Source organism: Lacerta agilis, chromosome 8 (assembly GCF_009819535.1).
Source record: "Lacerta agilis isolate rLacAgi1 chromosome 8, rLacAgi1.pri, whole genome shotgun sequence".
Lineage (NCBI taxonomy): Eukaryota > Metazoa > Chordata > Lepidosauria > Squamata > Lacertidae > Lacerta > Lacerta agilis.
The window spans coordinates 633,578-654,283 of record NC_046319.1 but is presented as its reverse complement, the minus strand read 5'-3'; the positions used below and the strand labels follow the sequence as shown (position 1 = coordinate 654,283).

Sequence of the window (20,706 nt, the reverse complement as noted above, 5' to 3'; positions counted from 1 at the left end):
GCCAAGTTGCCCTTTTTGCTCTGTAGGCCAGAAAAGACCAGAAAGAAGATCCTGGACAATGTAGCCCTGAACAGTAAGGGAGACGCAGAGATCTAAAGAGAGACCATTATTTGTGGCGCAACACCCCTTTTGTTTGTATTTAATTTTTCCCTGATGTTGGGAAAGATGGAGGGCACAAGGAGAAGGGGACAAGAGAGGATGAGATGGTTGGAGAGTGTTCTCGAAGCGACTGGCATGAGTTTGGCCAAACTGCGGGAGGCAGTGAAGGATAGGCGTGCCTGGCGTGCTCTGGTCCATGGGGTCACGAAGAGTCAGACACGACTGAACAACAACAAATTTTTGATTCAGATTTGTCATGGCCAATGGCTAGTACAACAACATTATTTGGACTGGACATATTGAGGACATAAATTGTTTCCCATCCTTGGATGATGTGGCATGTCAGGTGAGGTAGGAAAAAGCCCGCCCATTGGTCTCTCTGGCAACCTCTTAGGGAAAGCAAATAGCAACCCAGGACAGTACCATAAACAAGAGACTGGTTTGACTGGTTTGGAGGTTTCCTCTCATGGAATCTAACCCCACATACACAGGATCTCAGATTTGGAAGGGACCCACAGGTCATCCAGACTGACCCCCACAAACCTGTAACAATGTTACTGTGGTTAGCAAAACAAGTTGCTGTTGTTTTATTCCAAAAAAACTGAAACGTTTTCCACACAGAAAAATAAAACTTTTTAATCACAGTTGTATGTGTGTGCGTTTCCTTGAGCCAAGCGGAGCAGAATGTTTTGGGTATAGAATTTTTGCATACTTTTCAAGGCATTAGAGTGGAAGAGGATGGGCAGGTCTGAGCTATGGCAAACATCTCCCATGCTGGTCCCACTGAAATGAGTGTCAGATGTGCAGGAGCATGGTCAAGCTCCATGGACAAAATCTCCTCTGCAAGAAAGGCTTTCCTTCTAAATGGCCTCTCTTGGCTTAGGGGAATGCAGATGTCAGTTCTGGTTTGCCACTTCCCCCATCATGTCACCTGCTAATCACAGCGGCAGAGGACAGAGGAACGAAAAGGATTTGAGTTCCATGACGCAGGCACAGGAAATCCAGGTTTCTTGAACCAGATTAATGGGCAGCTTAAGATAAAAGAGCTAAGAAGGGCATACAAAATCTGGAAAGAGACTCTGGTCACTGCCAGACAACCTGTTTATTGAGCATTCATCCTGATTTGCTTCCACAAATCTGTGGGGAGGTTGTACAATGTGTGCCATTTAGGGAGCAATCATTCTGATTTGTTTGTGGGGAGACGTCACATCTATACCTTCCAGTGCATGTCCCCAACACTTTTCTTACCACAAAAATCTATGGCTGCAGGGAGTGGGTTTGCTGCGCAAGAACTCCAATTCAACTGCAGTTGCACAACCTGAACTTGTTGGTGTGCAGGAGAAGCCCACCCACAAAACAGCGAGAGTCTGAAACAGCCCCATCATTTTGGAAAGTTCCTTTTGCCAGCATCCGCCAGGCATTTCCCCAGCTTGCCTTATGCAGTCACCTACAGAGAACATGTTTGTTTAGCACAGAGCCTGCCTTTATGATCCCAGGTTCTAGTTAAGCGAGAGAGGGATGGACAACTTCTTTCTAAGCACCACGAATAAATGCCAAATCACAGAGAGATGGCTCATTCAGACTTTCTCTTGTGCTGTGTTTCTAGGCACAGGTCTGTGCTTTAAAGCTCTCTGTCAGAGTGCTTGGTTTGTTTGTTTTGCCTCTGTGCTTTCCCTGTGAAAACCCACTCTTTGCAATTCTATGAAATGACAATCCCTGAGTCACTCTGGGAACTTTTGGGCTGAACTTGTGGGGTATGAAAGATCTCTCTCTCTCTCTCTCTCTCGTCACCCCTTGCTTGCCTTGTTTCTCAACTAAACAGCCACAAATGTACCCTTTCCTCACAGACAAGTTAGAACCATAGAATTGTAGAGCTGGAAGGGACCTCGGGGGTCATCAAGTCCAAACCCCTGCATTGCAAGAATCTCAACGCGGCCCCCCATCCAATGTGCAACCATACTGGACCTTGCTTAGCTAGCAGCTTTATTGCTGCACCATTAGGGAGGTCATAAATAATAGTGGCACCATAAGGTAAGGAGGTTAGTACAGCAGAGGTGACAGGATCATAGCAGGTACAGAGGATTTTTCCTTCTGCCTTGCTCGAGGGCTTCCTTGCAGAAGGGGCATAGATAACTCAGTGGTCCATCCTGCTTGTTATTGTCTACATACTGTGTTTCCCAAACTTGGGTCACCAGCTGCTTTTGGACAGTTCCCATCATCCCTGACCACTGGTCTTGCTAGCTAGGGATGATTGGAGTTGCAGTCCAAAAACAGGCTGGAGACCCACGTTTGGGAGGCACTGGTCCACAATGACTGGGAGCAGCTTCCCAGGGTTGCAGGCAGGAGCCAGTTCCCAGCCATACCAGGGTATGCCAGGGGTTAAACCTGGGGCAGATGCTGTTATCACTGAGCTGGGATCCTTCCCTCTGGATCCAGTCAGCTTCACCTCCCAGAGAGGAGGAGAAAGGGAAAGCCACACAGATGTTTCCCATGCCTTGTCCTCCCCTCTGCCATTGCTGCTCACTCCCTGGGTTAAGATAGGTAAACAGGCACCAAAAGTAAGGAGGAGAAGCAAGACAGGAGGCTTCTGAGATTGGTAGCGTGGCCCCTACTTGGTAGTGACTGCTGGCACCAGTGCTTGTGGAAAGCAGGAGAAGGGCTCAGCACCCCTTTCTTGGCCACTGCTCCTTTGCTTACACCACTTTCCTTTCTCAGAAGACATAGGTTGCAACACAGAGACCTGCTGCCATCACACCTGGTTACCCCCCAGTTTGTGGGCTGTCAGCTGCACTTCCGGGCACTGGGGCTCAAATCCAGTCAGGGTCACATGGAGAGCAAGGCACACCTCCCTAGGACGGCTTAGAAGCACCTCCTAAACCGTTGCTCACTTCAAGAGAAAAGGAGATAGATTTCAGTTGCCAGACCAGCAGCATCACTCAGGGTCTACACAGGAACAATATTTAATAACAATTTGACATTTACATTAGCATTGTGCAGCACAAGATCCTATGCACATTTACTCCTGATGTCAATCCTGCCAGAGGGACTTACTCTCTGGTAGGTGCATGTAGGGTTGGAGATATTAGACGTGCAAAGCTCTTTGCGTGCATAATCCTTACAACCACCCTGTAAGGTAGGTCAGTACCTTTATTGCAATACGGGGAGTCAGGGTTGCATGTGAGAGAGAGACAGGCAGAAAGAAGTCAGGGGCAAAGAATCTCTGGACCGGGGCCAGGATATGGCCTTCCCAGCCTCTCATTCTGACCTTCAGAATTCTCTGCAGGTCACAACCCCTCTCCCCACCCACTATTGGCCCTCTTTGAGGGTTGTTGCCTGGGCTGGAATGTGTCCTTGAACTTGGTTGATATTATTAATAATGACTTACTAAATTTACATTCTGCCCTTGCTCCCAAAGGAGCCCAATGACAATGGATGGACAACAGAGGGGGTTGTATGAGGGCATGTAGAAATTGGGACATTTCGTTGCACTTCTGGCCCCAACCCCCAATGGCATGTAGCCCCTAGAAAGTTCCCTGGAAGGGAATGAGGCCCCCATGCAGGAAAAAGCTCCCCCACCCCTGATCTAAGAATGGCCTGCAGGGCTAAGAACCAATATGGCGCTATGACAGTCCTAGGCAGTTTTTCTAATCCATGCTGATGAAACCAGGCAAGCCTCCTCCCAGATAACCATCCAATTCCCTTCTGCAGTGGAATAATTGGGAGAGCCTGCTTTCCAGGGGCGTCGCAGGGGGGGGGTGGAGGGGGCGGGGGGCCCCGGGCAGCGCCCCTGGTGGGGGTGACACACCGGGGGGCCCCCGCCCACTGGGCTTTTAAAAAACTTTTAAAACTTTTTTTAAAAAATTCTTTTTAGGCTATTTTCGGCACTGCCAGGGTGGAGCCGCAGGGGCGGCCAGTGAGGAGGGGTGTCACCCCCCTCGCTGGCCGCCCCTGCGGCTCCGCCCCAGCAGCGCCGAAAATAGCCCCCCCTTCCAGCGGCGCAGCTCGGCATGGAGGCAAGAGACGGGCCAGCGAGGTGGGGTGCCACCCCGTCCTCGCTGGCCCGCCCCTTGCCTCTTTGCTGAGCTCCGCTGCTGGCTGGCTTGCAGAGCCGGGGCATGGAGAGGGGCCGTCCCTCTCCCTGCCCCGACTTGCGCTCCGCCAAGGGAGCCCGGGCGGCGGATTCGGGAGTCTTTGCGGGCTGCAAAGACTCCCGAATCCGCCTCCCAGCACTCCTTTGTGCAGCGGCTGCTCACGCAGGCACGAGCAGCCACAGCACGAAGGGGTGCCGCCGCCACCCGGCACCCCCGGGGGCGGGGCGTCGCGTGCGTCATGACGCACGCACGCACCGCAATGCCCCGCCCCCAGGGGTGCCTCTTGGCTTCCCGCCCCCGGCAGCCAAGGGGCTAAGAATGCCCCTGCTGCTTTCTCCTTGTCCTGCATCTCCAATTTGACAGCTTCTGGCCGTCAAAGTCTCTCTGGTGCAGCCAAAGCCAATTCTTCCATGAACCTCAAGAGCTTATGGCTTGGTTGCAAATGAAGATCAAATTGCACACTGCTGAAGTATAGACCCGGCACATGGCATCGGCCACAGAACAGTCTTTGCAAGAGCCGCCAGGAGAGCAATGGGTCAGAGTGATGATCTGGAGCTCAGCCGAGAGAGCTCAGTCCAAAGCATCCTACCAGTAGGCTTGGTCATCGGAGCGCCTCCAGGTGTGCAAGCGAGAGAGGACCAGAGCGGCAGCGCGAGAGGTGCCCAGGGGCTCGCCAGCCGTGAAGGTGCTCTTTGCCAGACGGGAGAGTGCACTGGGAGGGGAAGGACCCATTACTGGCCGGATTCTGTAATTTTTCCCGTGGTTGTTGTCCCAATAGACTTTCTGGCCACAGTGGAAGGAAACACAGAACTCAATATTCCTGCAAGGAGCTGGTGCCTTTGGTAGGGCCACCTCAAAGGAGAAGACATCCGTGTCGGTGAGGCCGTATGTGTTGGGCATGTACTGGCAACAGACATCGAGGAAGCTCCTCCATGAATCAAAGGTGATGCGGATGTACACTTTCTTCTCAAAGCTGATGTTTCTGACTTTGATGGTCCCTGAAAGGGACTTCTCCTGGATCATACAGTTCTCCAGAGAGACACAACTGCTTTGCAAGCGGTTGCGAAAGGCTAAATAATCAGCAGAAGGTTGGGGAAAATCCAGCATGTATTTTTTTGTCTCAGGACGGGAGCCACGTAGCTTGTTCCGGAAATTGGTCAGGTGAGACAGAGCTTGGTGCAAATCACACAGGTCCTCCTCAATCTTGGAGAAGATGCGGACAGCTGTGAGTGAAAAGCCCTTCATGTCGGCAAAGACCACCTTCTTCTTTTTCTTGCCACGGCAACTCTTGACGGCATCTTGCCTCTCGCCTTGCAGGCAGCTGTTCAGGCAAGGGCGCAAAGGCTGGTGCCCAAGACCCTCCCGCAGCTCCTCATAGGAATCCAGCAGCTTGCGAATGGGAGGGGTGTGGCTCAGGCAACGCCTCACGGCCCGATCGACGGAGGTGGAGGTGGCTCGGGGCCCCATCGCCCGCGTGCTGAACACCTGGAAAAGGCTGGAAGCCGGAGAGGGAGTTAGGGACTCATGTGGAAGCACCTAGCCAGGGTCAGAGACAACACAAGTCTTGGCGTGACTTATTCCCCCCCCCCAACCTAGAGATTATTAATATACCTATTTGGGGGGGGGGATAACTCCACACAGATGATGTAGTACAGAATGCAAGCATCCATTTCACTCCCAACACCTGTGATTGGAGGCTGGTGCATGCACACAAAAGCCTTCTGGCAGATATACAAGTACCAAAATAGCAGAAAGGCAAGTTTGCAGCCACTCAGGGCCCCTTCCAGACATTTGTTGTTGTTGATTTGCAGCTTTCTTCTGCAAGATGCCACTGATGGAATAATAGCACATCAATGGTGGATTTATATTGGACTGTCCACACATCATTCAGCTTTATTATCTGTTCTGCAATTCTTCCGCAGTGTTATCACATTCTTGTCTGGAAGGGCACTCTTGTACTACAGCAGAACAATAGGACAACAAAAACAACAATCCTCTGGATATTTGTGGTATGGAAAGTTACAGGTTTTCAGTAGGAAGTTACCCATATTAGATTTTTTAGGTGGAGATGTCAAGGATTGAACCTGGAATCTTTGGCATGTCAAGCTGGTACTCGACCACTCAGATACGTTCCTATTTTGGCTATATCCCTGTGTTTCGTCCCAGAAGATCGGGGCTGCCTCACGTGGCAGGTTAAGCCGAGAGACAGGCAGGGAGATGGACACTAGCCCAAGGCCAACCAGGGAGCGGGGATATGAACCTGGGCTTTGCTAGCAGGGACCACACCAAGGCCCCTGTGTGACTGCAGCTGATAAAGTTAAGCCAACTTGCACCATGGCTAAAGATCACAACGAAATCAATGGTCAGTCTCTAAGGCTGCACACACATCTGTTTAAAGCACGCCCCCCCCAAATCCTGATAACTGTAGCTTACCTCCTACAGAGCTATAATTCCCAGCACCCTAAAAAAAAATCGTTCCCAGGATTATTTGGGGTGGGTGCTTTAACTTTATGGTGTGCATGCAGCCAAATAAGGGAACCCCCCCCCCCCCCAGTGCTATCTGTCTTCAAGGGGCTACTTCTCTCGTGCCTTTAGCAGATTCTTAATGCCCAGAACTCAGAAGAGGCTCTTTGCAGCACAGAGATAAGTTTGACTCCCTGCTAAAATCTACACTGCAAGTCCCTTTAAAAGACACAGGGTGCTGCAATGTTCCATGGAGAAGTTGGCGACCCCAGCACCAATCCTACCACCTCTCAAGCTCAAGGGGAGAGACTGCAGCGCCTGAAAAAGTGACGCGCCTCAGACTGCTCCGCTTTCCCCCTTCCTTTGCACGCGTGTCCCGTTCCCACGACACTCACTCTCCGCAGCTCATCGCGCCACCTGCAGCCACTGTCCCGGGTCGTGGGCTCGAAGCGCTCCCGGAATGAAGGAAGGAAGAAATGAATGAAGACGCTGGAAAGGGAGGAGGAGCCGATGCCTGTGTGACCACGCCCCCACAGCTCTGGTCACGCCCCTCCACTTGACCCAACTCTGCCACGTGCGCGTGGAACAGGTCTTCGCTCCGGCGGGGCGGGGAAGAGGAGGAGCAGGGGCTCGTTGTGAGCTTTGCAACCCAAAGCGACTTAAAGCCAACCAGACAGACAGCTAACAAACAGACAACCCACAACGTGGTTTGCATGCAACAGCTCACCCCTGGGGGGCGGGGAGCTATTACCCCAGAGCACGTGCAGAGCGCATTTCCATAAGCAGCGTGGAACTTGCAGCTAAGGCTCCAAAATGTGGGGTGGGGAGGGAGAGGCTCTGATCCCGAAGGCCATGGTTCTCCCTCATCAATACTTCTCCAAAGGGGCAGGGGGTTCGCAGCAAAAAAAACCCAGACGGACAGCTAGCCAAGGAGGAGTGCCACAAATACAAGCAAGTTTATTATGGCAAAAGCGTCCGTGAGCCAGAATCTGCGTGGGATGCCAGTTGGATTAGACTAGAGCGTCAGAGTAGGACCTGGGTAGGATCAGGGCTCAAATCCCCACTCTTGGCCACAAAGGTCACTGTGTGGCCTCTGGGCAGTCACTGCCTCTCAGTCTAACCTGCCTCACTGGATTGCGGTGGGGATTAAACAGGGTATGCCACCCTGGAGAAAAAGCTGGGATATAAATGTGATAAACACAACAAACAGCTCCCTTTCCACCTCAGTTCCCCCTAGCTGTAAAATGGGAGATGGTGCAAAAACAGGGCATGGCCTTTTGTGTGCTTTATATTTTCATATGAAAATAAGTAGCAGGGGGCAGCCTATGGCTTACTGGAGGGGCCAGCAGTTTGCTTTGCTGTGATAAGTGTAGGAAGTTGTGAGCCAGATGGAGGCTGGGCTGCTGAAAGGGCTAGATCTGGAAGGGGTGTGTGTGTGTGTGTGTGAACTGTAAGGCAGCGCTGCAAAGAGCCACAGAGGGGTTCCCATCTTTCAAGATCAGCGCAAGCTGAGAATTCACCCGCAAAGCTTTCCTCCACCCTTTCTCAAGCTGGGAAGGGAGTTGAACTTTTGCCTCGCATTGCAAAAAGGTGGCAACCTTATTTGGAAACTGTGTCACAGGGTTAGGGAACCTTTATCAGGCCAGGGAGTCTATTTCCCCATAGGCAACCTTCTGCGGCCTCATGCCAGCAGTGTAAGCTCCTACCTTGGTGCAGCAGACGTACCAGTTGTGCAAAAATGCGGTTTGTGGCACCAGTGCCCATTTCTCCATCCTGGCAGGAAAGTGGTGTCCTCCCAGTTCAAGGACACTTATCAGCTGGGCAAAGGCCTTGAGGGTGTGGAGCAGGGCTAGAGTGAGGCATGGCCTGGGGACTGTCCTGAGGGCCAGGCAGACCCCCTGGAAGGCTGCATGTGGGGCCCAGGCCTGAGGTCTGCCCACCCCCATAGTATGGAGCATTGCATTGCCAAAGCCTGGAAAAGAGAGGGGCACCTTTGTTTAGGAAATTTTATATACTGCTTGGGATGTACAGGGTGTTAGCGGAGGGGTGGTATTTCTGGTGGGGGGGGGAACATCCTGCTACTTCTGCAGTAGTTTGCCCACCTTTGGTTCCCACCCTGCACTTAGCTCTCACTTGTAGCTTCCTAGAAGCTGTCATGTCAGAAGGGGACAGCAGTCACACTTGGGTACGGCTTGGACTGCCTGGCTAAACCAGGTGAGGGGATCTGATGGGATTGAGCAGATGAGACCAAGGACTCAGCTATACAGCTGCAAATATACAATGAGACACTTGATGGCGATAGTAAGCCTCATGGAAAATTCAATGTATTTATAAAAAATACTTTAAAAAAGCATTTTCACAACGTTTTTATATGTGCAGATTCCACCCAAGAGTGGGTCCGACAGGCAAGAAGGCAGTTTCTGCAAGTGCTGCAGAGGGAAGTGAAGGGCAGATGGAGCTCATCCACCTGGGAAGGTATCCCATTGCCTGGCTGTGAGTCGTGAAGGCTGCTCCCTGCAAGGCCATTTCCACCTGGCCTAGGGGGTGGGGCCCACACTCCCCAGCCCCACTGAAGAGGCTCCTCATGAGGCCGGAGGAACATCGCTATGCCGGACAACAAATCCTAATTATTGGATTCTTCTGCCCTCTTTTTGTGCCTGCCAAATAGCCGTGTCATGCTTATATTTTATTCTCTTGTTAATTATGCTGTTTTAAATGTGCATTTTATATTTGACTTCACTTAACCATTTCAAAAGAAAACACTGAAGATTTTGTTTTTTGTTAACTTTGTGTTAAATATGTATTCTGTAGTTGACCTGCTTTGTAATGGTATATTGGTTTCTTGTTAATTGCGTTGCTTTGACTGTGTACTTTATATTTGACTGTCTTCAGAGATATCTGATTATGCATTGCTTTACTGATGTTTAATATGCTGTAAACCGCTTTGAGATTTTTCTTAAAAATATAAAGTGGTATAGAAATGAAATAATAATAATCTAGAAGGAAAACTCTGGTCCTAAACCTCTGCTGCCTTGCGGGACATCTCTGGGAGCAGAGTCCCTCCGATGGGGACGCTTGGGTGGCCCCTCGTACGCCTCCTTACAGCACCTCCTACAGCCAAGCTGGTGCCAAATATCTTGTTATGTTTTCCTTTGGTGTTCACCCTCAGAGGTGCACTCCATTGTCTCTTGAGACGGGAGGATGACAATAGCATCATATCTACTGCTTGATTGCAAACTTGCATCCTCAAAGCAGTTTACAACCAGAATAAAACAAATAAATTATCAGGAAAAGAGGTTAAGAAGTGTGTGTGTGTGTGTGTGTATAATATAATATAAAACATTTAATATATGTAATATAGTCATACCTCGTTGCATCCGCTTCAGGTTACGTCTTTTCTAGTTGCATCCCGCGGCATCCCAGAACAGTTACTTCCAGGTTTTGCTGCTCGTGCATGCACAGAAGCGCCAAACTGCACCGCGTGCATGCACAGACGTAGCACTTATGGATGCGAACGCTTCGAATTGCGGACGTGCCTCCGGGACGGATTACGTCCGCAACTTGAGGTTCCGCCGTATTTAATATATATAATATTAAAAACAGTGATAAGCTAAAAACTGAGTAAAATGCATAGTGACATTCTGCATACCTGGGTAGGCTTCTTGTTTTTTGCAGGTGCCAAAAAGTTTTAGACAGATGGTGCTGTCCTGGTGTCAATAGGCAGGGCATTCCGGAGTGCGGGTGCTGCCATACGAAAAGAGATCTTTCTTACAAATGTAAAGGGGGTATTTGGGGCCCCTGGTAACAGTGTCAGGGCTGCAGATCAAAGTGGTCAAGGGGGTGTTCTGTGGGGTAAGGAGATTGTGCAGGTGAACCAGTCCCAATTTGTTAAGGGCCGCATATACTTGAACCTTGAACGTGCAACAGCAAATCAGCTGTTTTTCAAGAAAGGGCCCTACTTTTGTGGTAGAGCTCGTGTCTTGGATGCAGGTCCCGGGCTCCATCCATAGCCACTTCAAGCAGAGCTGGGAGTCCCATGTTGGAAATGCTGGAGGGTCACTGCCAGCCACTGTGAACAATACTGATCTAGATGAGCCAGTGCCCCGACTCTTGTGCAAGGTGGCTTGCTATGCTCAAGGCACTTTGCTGGCCTCCAGCAGACCTTGGACTGGAAGAGCAAGGCCCCCGCTTCCTCGAATTAGCCTCGTGCTGCTGGCTAATCCTCTAGGCAAGCAGCCCTGACGTGAACACAGGAGACAAGGCTGCTAAAAACAGCGGCTTGCCATGCGCCGCCCTCTCCCAAGTGTCCACCTGGACAGCGACTGGCAAACGCTGGGTCAGAGGGATTCCCAATGCCCGCCTGAAAGTCCAGGGGAAACCACCCCGCAGAATTCCCTGCACTGCCCCCTTCGCAGCGGCCATTCCTTCCCCACACGCTAACCATGCCAACCACCAAGGAAGCCAATTGCCCAAAGGCTTCCGCTGGCTCGAACTTCTTGCTACGTCCCCACTCTACCCCACTGCAATATCAGAAGCAAGGGCATCCGAAGATGTTTTGTGGGAAGGAACCACAGCTGAGCAGTGTGGCACCTACCTTGCCCCAGTTTTAGTTCTGAAACCCAAGAAAGCTGCTGCCAGTCAGTGTAGACAATACTGAAGTAGATAGACTGGGTAAGGCACCTTCCTATGTTTCCACAACCAGGTGAGTATTATTATCATTAATTAAATTTGTATATATACCACCCCTTAGCCAAAGATCACAGGACACTTCACAACATAAAAATACAAAATGAGAACACAAAAAGACAGTTGACCTAGCTCAGTATTGCCTCTACTGACTGGCAGCAGGCCCCCTGGGGCTTCCACTGACTGGAACCAAGTGGCTTAGAAAGAGGGCAGGGCATTGAACTGAGGGCAAGAACAAACTCCCCTGCGGATATCTCACCAACCAGGAATCTGCTTCCAGGACCTTTGTGTGCCAGGCAACAGCTCTGCCCCTGACCTACGGCCCTTTCCCAACACCCAGTGTGAGGGCAGCACTGATGCATAGTTAGGGGTGGATGGAGAACATCCTTGAAAGAAGTGGAAACAAAGGACCCTCCTGGAACAAGCTGCTCTGCTTTAATTCCTGCCTATGTCCTCCAAAGTTGTTTCTGGCCCTGCAAGAAGCGGCTGGTGTTTTCTGACGTCACCCAGGGAGCTACTGAAGAAGTTAAGCTGAAAAGGAAGGGATGCTGCGCCCAGTCGTCCTACCGCCTTGCAGGAGGCACACCTTCCTTCCAGGCACACTTGGCAGGCACAGACCTCTCAGCTGAGGAGAAGCTTCTGCAGGAACCGGACAGCAATGCCCAGAACAGATCCAGTGAAACATTGCCATCTTCTGGAGATGCAGCAGAACAGCGGCCGTGCCTCTTTCTGAAGCCAGACTGCCTAGGAAGTCAAGCTTCCCCACCTCCAAAATCCTCTTTCCAGGGGTAACAGCCCTTCTTTCCTGTCTGCTGGGGACATTCCCCCTGATATGATCTCAAGTTGCTATTTTAGTCGTCCAGATGCCAGCAAGCAAAGGGAGGTGAATTACCAGGAACTAGACAGAGATGGTCACCAGGCAGTCCTTTTGATGTGGGATAAATGTCCGCTTCAGCATTTGCAAGAATGTCCAAGCATCTCCATGCTGCTTAGATGAGCTGAACTGCCCCAGAAGCCACCAGGGGAGCAATGGTTTGGTATCTGATCAGATGCTGAGAGTCTTCATCCAGGTCAATCACATATTCTCTGAAAGAGATAGACCATAATAAGGTTAGGTAAGGTTGCAATCCTATGTACACTTACTTTTGAGCATAGTAGGAATTTCTTCCTAATTAGAGATATGTTGGATTGATTTGCATGCTAGTTACTAAGAATTTATTAAACTCAACTAGGGCACTAATTTCCATCTCCACTCTCTCTGAGGTCTCTGTGAAAATATATTTTCAAATGTCAAAGATCTGCAAATATTTACACACACTTACAACAGGGTGGAGAACCCATGTTGCTCTGTATATTGTTGGGCTCCAACTGTCATCCAGTAAGCCTGGCCAGGGATAAGGTGGGAACTGTAGGCCAACATCTAGAGAGCCACCCTCTCTCAAAAACCATCCAGCCTTTCCAAGCAGGACTGGGAGCCTCACAAGCCAGGCTTAGCGCCTGTGACATATTTAAAGAAATCCATTTCCAACTGGCATTCAGAGGCATATTGGCCCCTGACAGTGGAGGGAGAACAGAGATAGCCGCTGCGGCCAGAAGCCCTTGAGAGACGGGTGGATACAGAATAAGGCTCATTCATTTTCAAAGCCCTCGCTTCATATTGCAGCAGCAAGTTCCACCGTTTCACTATTTGCTGTGTAATGGAGGAAGCAGGGGAGCAAGGGCCAATCCCTTCTGTGCTGCTCCCGAGAAAGCTGACCATCTATTGTTTTTACCCTGCTTTTCTGTCCATGGCATTCTGTACAAAGCAGTCTGCAATTCTCAAAGCAACTATAACAAAACCCTGAAACATAAACAGCCATCGTCGTTTAGAAAATAACATTTAAGTGTATGGGCCTATGGCCGTAAATAAAATTCTATTCTATTCTCATTTAAGACAGCAGCTGATGGAAGCCAGCCAACCACCTTTAGTGGTTTAGCTCAGCATCAGTGCGCAAAGCCCAGGAACTCACTACAATCCAGCCTGTTGCTGTAAGCCGCTAGAGGTTTCAAAAAGGCAAAGGGATGTGCCTAATATCAGCCGCAAGTGGTCTTAAGGAAGCAAAGAGATACACCCAGCAGGCAGGTGCAAACACTTCTCTTTTTCAGAAGCCATGCACCTTGTTGGAGGCTCCTCAGGAACAATGGCTTTAATAGGAGTTTGTGGCTTTAATTCTGTCCTGCTGGGGGGGGATGGGAGTAGCAGCCATAAACACCTGGAAAGCAGCAGGCTGGGAGAGGCTAGAGGAGGGCACTTCTCTCGGGAGATCTTTTGGATGCTGGTGTTTGGGCTCATCCTTTCCTTTTCGGGGTACTGGTAAGCTCAGCAAGCTCCATTCTTGGGAGTCTCTTTCCTACCTCTGCTCATCAGTCTCTGGTTCCACCAGGATATGCTCCTGTCTCTCTTTCACCCGCAGGAATACGAAGGAATCCAGATTCGGTTTGGGAACTGTAAGGAAACACACAGAGAGGGAAAGGCTCCTCCATCAAAAGTGTCTGCAAAGCCTCCTCCAAGTTGAGACTGTCATCCCGTTATCTGGGAGTGAGCCAGATTTACTTCTCTGGAGACTTCAATGAGCGTGACTAACAAGTACAGCGCAATCCAAAGCGGAGACTGGGAAACGGAATGACAGAATGACCGAATATTGGGGCAGATCTTGATGAATTGCTTTACAGTGCAACCAAAAAGCCTTATAAATTCCTGACAGATGCTTTGAAAAGTAATCACATCCCAAATAGATGGGAATTCCCGGAAGGAATATCAAGGAATGGCGAAAAAATCTTTCCACATTTATATGGCAGGGGAAGAAACCAAGGAAAAATATAAACTATTAAGACACACTAAGGAAAGAGGGGGCTTCGCTCTGCCAGATTAAAAATTGTATTACAAAGCGTCCTGCATCTGTTGACTCAGGAAATGGATAATTTTGGATAATTTTGAAAAATGCAGGTATTTTAGATTTAGGACATAACAGATTTAGATGGCATGCATATTTATGGTATGAAAAAGCAAAGGTACATAAAGGACCACGTGGAGACCAGATGTTGCTCTGATCCCCAACTCCCCACCCACCCAGTCCAGCTTGGCAAGTGGTCAGTGATGGTGGGACCAGGAGCCCCACAACAGCTGAAGAGCATCACATTGCCAACCCAGTAAGCCCTCGGAACAGGGACCTGCCTCTTAACTTCTGCAAAGCCACGTGGTGGGGAATATTTGGATGGCCCACTGCAAAGTCCAGCCTTGCTTACCAGACTTCAGGAGATCCACCTTCTGCAGGTTGGGAGGCATGTGCTTCAAGGCCACATTTCTGAGATGAGCCTCAATGTTTGCCATGTACCTGCAAGAAAGTCACAGTCGTGGGCTTTTCCTGGGAAAGGGAGAAGCGTCAGAGCGGCACAAGCATGCAGCCATCACAAGAACAAGGAGCAGAGAAGAAGCAGAGGGTCTCCTCCTTCTGCCCCTCCCAAGCCCTGATGGGATCTCCAAACAACTCTCAGCTCCCTTAACCTATGACTTGGGGGAAGCCATGACTGTTTAAAGTGGTACTGCAGCAGCTTAAAGGTGTGGTGCAAAGGGGCGGGGGCTCTTGTGTCCATGTAATCCGCCAATGGTATTCACATGAGCTGTGAGCCCCACTTTTGTTGCTGGTACAGCCCACCACTGGAAGGTCATCCATGAGGGAATGTGGCCCCCTCCCCCCCCAACTATAGAGCATGCTGTTGTTAAAGGCACAGGAGCAGGCCAGCCTTTCTTTCTGATCAGTTGGCAACCCTAGTTTTGTGTCTGTATGTTAAATTTTTTGGCAGCTAGTCCGGGCCACCTGGAAGATGCACAATGCAACTGAAATTAAGAACACAGAAATGGGGGCCGAGAGCCACCTGTTGCTGTCACCTTCCTGCCTCCCCATGGCCCACTCACTCACTCTTTGGCAAAGGCAAACTCTTCCGGTGATAGGAGGGCTGGCTCCCCCTCTGCCCGAGTCTTCTCCTTCTCCAGGACATGGGGAAAGTATTTCTCAATCTGCAAGCAGAAATAAATGGTGTAAGGACTGCTAAGCAGGCTACATGCTGAAACAGACTTGGACATGACAATAATAGGGAAGGAACCTGGGACCTCTTGCATACAAGGCCTGCTCTCTGCCCCATGAGTCTGCCCCTCATTTTATTGCTACTGCTGTACACACAAATGATTCCTCTTCTGAGGACCAGCAAAAGTTTCCAAAGATTCTTCCAAGGCTATCCCATGCATAACATATTGCAGCAGTCTATCAGAGGTTACCAAGGCTAGCCCTCCATGGCCTTGGCCTCCCTTTAGCCTCCCTGCTAAAGCCTCTCCTCTAGAGAGAAGGAAGGCTGGCAGCACTTGCCAATTCTGGCTGAAAATATGGCAGATCATTCTCTACCTTACTAAGCTGTACAACAGGTAGCAGAAAAGGCACACAAAGTTGATGTGACGTGACCTCTGCCTATTTAGAGCAGAGAGCAGCAGACAATGGCCGAAATATAGTGACATTTTGATACAAGAAGGAGAACATTTAAAATTAAAATCATATGAACAATTGAAAGGACATCTAACGGAATGGCTACAATATTATCAAAAGTATTTAAGTCAGATAGAAAAATCGGTTTTCAGTTAGAAAAATCTAAGTTGGAGACGGAACTGTTAGAGCCTACATCAAAAAATTTATCCAGAATGTATAATTTATTGCTTGAGTGGCATACAAAAGATGAAATGGTAAAATCAATAATAATAGATTGGGCTAAGGATGTGGGGCACAATATCATGTTGGAAGACTGAGAAAGATTGTGGAAAACTGGTATAAAATTTTCAGTGTGTAATATGCTTAGAGAAAATATTATGAAGATGATGTACAGGTGGTATTTGACACCGGCTAAATTGGCAAAAATATATCATGGACAAATTAATAAATGCTGAAAATGTAAACAGGAAGAAGGAACTTCTTTTCACATGTGGTGGACGTGCCCAAAGGTAAAAGACTTCTGGGAAAAGATTTATAATGAAATGAAAAAGGTGTTGAAAAACACATTTAAAAAGAAACCAGAAGCCTTTTTACTGGGCATCCTAGGCCAAGAAATCCCGAAATGTGATAGAACTGTATTTATGCATGCCACAACAGCAGCTAGAATTTTGATAGCTAAAAACTGGAAGACAGAGGAATTACCAACGATTGAAGAATGGCAGATGAAAATGATGGACTATATGGAACTTGCTGAGATGACCGGGAAACTCTGTGACCAGAGGGACGACGCAGTGGGAGAAGAATGGAAGAAATTTAAAATGTATTTGAAAAAATATATTAAGATTGAAATTTAGAAAGAACTTGGAAGAAATGTTAGACTGCAGATTTAGAATTATGTTAAGAGTTAATAAAATGTGAAATAATGAATTAAGAAAATAATTTAAGAAATGGATAAGATTTTTTGGAAAATATGGTTGACAATGTAAAGAAATTACTAAAGATGAAGGACAATGAACGCAGGAAGGGCAGACATGAGGAAGTCAAGCAACAATGTTGAGGAAAGAAGTAATTTTTAACAAATATTTTTTTTTCATTTTTGTATTTTGTATAGTTTTTGTTGTAGTATTTGTGGTGTGTTTGTATTTGTTGTATTGGTTCATGTTATGTGGGGGTTTTTTTTGATGTTTTGAAAAGTCAATAAACATATTTTTTTAAAAATAGAGCAGAGAGCAGCACCTCTAAGCAAAACATAGCTGGCCCTTACCTTCCGGAGGCGGCAGCGCAGGTAGCTGCTGAGGATGTAACGGATCCTCTCGACCTCCATGCGGTGAATGCTGACCTTGAGATCACCCCTCTCGGCCCGTTTCAGATTCGCCTCCTGTCACACACACAAAATCAGAAGTTTTGCACCAAGGAAGAAGGCACAGTCTGCCAAACCCTTTCGTCTGCGCAGCTGCGACATTTGCTCACATGGAAGGATGCAGGGGGGAGAAATTGGTGCCCAGTCTCCAGCTGCTCCCATTCCTTGGTCACGCCACAGTGTGATGCAGTGTGCCTCCTTCAAAGGAAGACACAGACTCCCTAACATAGGGATAGCAAATCAAGAAATACCGGTACACCCTTAAGGAGGGGCAGCTAACCCATAGCCTGAAGGCCCACATGAGACCTCCTGAAATGTGTCAATTACAAAAAGATTTTTTAAAATAGCTTTTATGGGCCTTCCCACGGTGAGGCCATAGAAATTTTGTGCTGACCCCCTGCAATTTTTTTAAAAAAGTAATACAAGCAGCCACCGTTCCTGCCCCCCACCCCGGTGCGTCAGCGGAGCATGCAATTGGCCACCCACCCTGCCCCCCTTCTGCCCTCTTCTGGGTCCGTTCTGCCCTCTTCTGGCAGTTGTGCACCAACTGGATGCATGCAAAATTGTTGCTGCCTGCAATTACCTTTTGTTTTAAAAAACCCATTTGCTTCCATAGGTTCCTCACTATAACGAGAAATGTTTCTGGTCCTGTAAACCCAACTTTCCCATTTGAATAACATATGCAAGTATTAGACATACTGTACATCTCTCTCTATGCATAAATAACATTATTTCTTTATATAGGAACCATATCCCCACCAAAAGGTCATTGTGACTCCCCAATATCTGTCCATTTTTAAGGGCTTTTTTTTTGCTGACAATTCCCATACCTCCTGCTCTGATTCTGCAACACCAAAGGAATTTACTGGCCTTATACTGACTCAGACCATTGGTGCATCCTGCCATGTTCTGTATTGTGTCCAGTGACTGGCAATGGCTCTCCAGGGTTTCAGACAGGGAATACTGTATCTCCAGTCCTACCTGTGATGCCTTTGAGGACTGAACCTGGGACCAGACTCTGCATGCAAACAAGATGCTCAACCTTAGGGTTACAGCCTCTCCCCACAATGTAATGGGGGTGTTTTTTTAGATTGACCAAAGTCAACTTTACATGTGGCCCCCAGAAGGCTGCCTGCCGGTCCATGTGGCCTTTGGCCACGCCTGCCTTAAGCATTCATCTGGGCATGGCTTTTCCAAACAAACCCGCCTGCCCCACATATTACCATGTGCTCCAGTTGCTCGACCACACAGTCCACCACTTCCGACTTGCTCTCCAGCAGCTCAGGGGAAAACTTCTCATTCATCCAGGCCTGGAGAGCAGAAACAGCCAATGGGCATCTTGGTGGTGGTACACAATTTCCCAGCCTCCTTTATAACACTCTGAATTCAAGGTCCTTACAAGGCTTGAGTCACAGTCCCGCTGCACAAATTTGCATATGGTTATCTGTGCACACAGATGCAAATTTAAGTCATGCTTTTCAATGGATTTGTGGGAGAGGCTGGGGGTGTCACTGGCTTCCTCTGCTTTTGTTCTCCTTTCTCCTTATGTCTTTTGTGGCTTTACCTTGTGTTTTTGTGCTGTGAACCACCCTGAGGTCTCTGGATATAGAAATTTAGCAAATAACGTGTAACATATAATATGTAAGTGCACACACATACTGACATGGACACCACACACACAGACATTGTTTTATCAAAACCACTTTGGGGGTTTTGTTGATTCAGAGCATTTAAGCAATGAGCGTTTCAGAGGCTTCCCCACTGGGCCCCACACTGACCCCAGAAGTGGCTGGAAAAGAGGCCGCAGTGGGCTCACTTGCATGGGGGTCAGGAGCGCAGGCAGCCCCGGCACTAAACGGTTCTTGCCCGCGTGTCCATCTTGCGAGATGATGAAAGAGCATACAGCTGCTCGAGGCCGCCGGAGGGCAGAGGGCTCTTGGGCTCGCCGCCGGGTTCCTCTTGGCGCTGAGAACGGGATGCTGGGCAGCTCCAGGGGCCGGATCCAGCCACCTCTCCTTATGTTGCTGCTGCCGTGGCAATTCCCCTCCCGCTCTTGGCCAGGGCAGGGGCCCCCGGGCGGGTCGCAACCCTTAAGCACCAGCCATCTTCCTACTCTCCCGCCATTGCGCCGGCCTTCCTCGTCTCCCTGGGCTAAAAGGGGACGCGAGGGAGGGAGTCTCGTGGGAATTCCCCGCCCGGGAAGGGGAGCGCCTCGCGGGGAAGAAGCCGGGGCTGGGGCGCCTCCCCGGGACCCGACGCGGCGGGCGGAAAGCGAGCCCCGGCCCCCGCCGCAGAGACGTCTGCGAGGAACCGCACCCCCCTCCGGGGACCCAGGCGTCCGGCGCCTCTCCCACCTGCTCCAGGCTCCGCAGCAGCTCCGCCGGGGTCAGCAGCACCTCCTCGCCGCTGCCCGACTCCGCCATCGCGCCGCTCCCGCGCGGGAAAAACCAGAGCGCCCCGCCCCTTATGAATATGCACGAGGGGATTCCCCCGCCCCTTAAAGGCGCCGCCGCCGCCTCGCCTACCGGGGGCGGGGACCCGAGCCCCGGCGGGGAAGCTGCTGCCCCTCTTGCGTTTCTGCCTGCCGCACTGATCCCCCGGAGCAGGAGAGGGTGGCAAGCGAGCGCGAAGATTCAAGGACCACCGAAGAAACGTTTACACCAGATGTCAAAGAGAAAAGCAACTACCAGACCTTTAGGAGACATCTGAAGGCAGCCCTGTTTAGGGAAGCTTTTAATGTTTAATAGATTATTGCATTTTAATATTCTGTTGGAAGCCGCCCAGAGTGGCTGGGGAAACCCAGCCAGATGGGAGGGGTATTAATAATAATAATAATAATAATAATAATAATAATAATTCACTAATTAACTAATTGACCTGTAGATAGTAAGATCGTAAGATGAGATCCTGTACAGAGGATGGCTTGCTTCATGGGATCAGGAAGAAACGAAGTAGCAGTGATGTCTCATGATTGTATTATAAAGTAGTTGTTTCTGCGTTAGAAATCACAGCTGGGAGTGGTGTCTTTTTGTTTTCCTATGTATTGCTTATCAATTAAAACAAAAAGGTGAACAAATTTGAGTCCTGAAAGTGTGACTCAGAGAAATAAGTTTAAGAGCCTCTTCCCCAGGCGCAGGATGGGGAGAGAACACACAGCAGCACCTCTTCACTCCCATCTCATGCTGTGTTGTCAGAACTAGAAAATCTGCTGTACAATAGGACAAGTTGGGGGCACAGAAAATAGCTTGGGATCTACTGGGAGATCTCTGGCTGATTTGCAGGAAAGTGGCAACCAATTCCAACTCATCGTGTATAAGCAGTGATAGCAAAACAACTTTTCCCATCTAAAATAGCTAGCTGAAACGAAAAAACTAAGCAGGGGCAAACTTTTGTGTGACAAGGCTGTGAGATCAGTTCAATAATGGTTTCCTCTCAAAGATTCCAACTTCACACATGCAGGATCACAGGTTTGGAAGGGATCCACAGGTAC

General features: G+C 49.3%; 2 protein-coding genes across 3 annotated transcripts; both read right to left on the bottom strand.

Annotated features, from left to right (window-relative positions):
• Window positions 1-4,523: 4,523 nt before the first annotated feature.
• LOC117052201 (protein phosphatase 1 regulatory subunit 3C-B-like) lies at window positions 4,524-7,208 on the bottom strand. The gene is made up of 2 exons (XM_033158979.1): window positions 7,049-7,208; window positions 4,524-5,685 (listed from the first exon to the last, which is right to left on the bottom strand). Exons 1-2 carry the CDS (start codon window positions 7,060-7,062, stop codon window positions 4,776-4,778), a joined length of 924 nt encoding a protein of 307 aa, XP_033014870.1. The 5' UTR covers window positions 7,063-7,208; the 3' UTR covers window positions 4,524-4,775.
• Window positions 7,209-11,755: 4,547 nt separating this feature from the next.
• Window positions 11,756-19,656, bottom strand: GINS4 (GINS complex subunit 4). 2 transcript variants are annotated; one of them, XM_033158977.1, is made up of 7 exons: window positions 19,571-19,656; window positions 18,440-18,526; window positions 17,121-17,234; window positions 15,299-15,396; window positions 14,625-14,713; window positions 13,734-13,824; window positions 11,756-12,425 (listed from the first exon to the last, which is right to left on the bottom strand). In XM_033158977.1, exons 1-7 carry the CDS (start codon window positions 19,637-19,639, stop codon window positions 12,329-12,331), a joined length of 645 nt encoding a protein of 214 aa, XP_033014868.1. In that variant the 5' UTR covers window positions 19,640-19,656; the 3' UTR covers window positions 11,756-12,328. The 2 variants fall into 2 exon arrangements, with proteins under 2 accessions (XP_033014868.1, XP_033014869.1); XM_033158978.1 differs by lacking the exon at window positions 18,440-18,526.
• Between the last annotated feature and the right edge of the window lie 1,050 nt (window positions 19,657-20,706).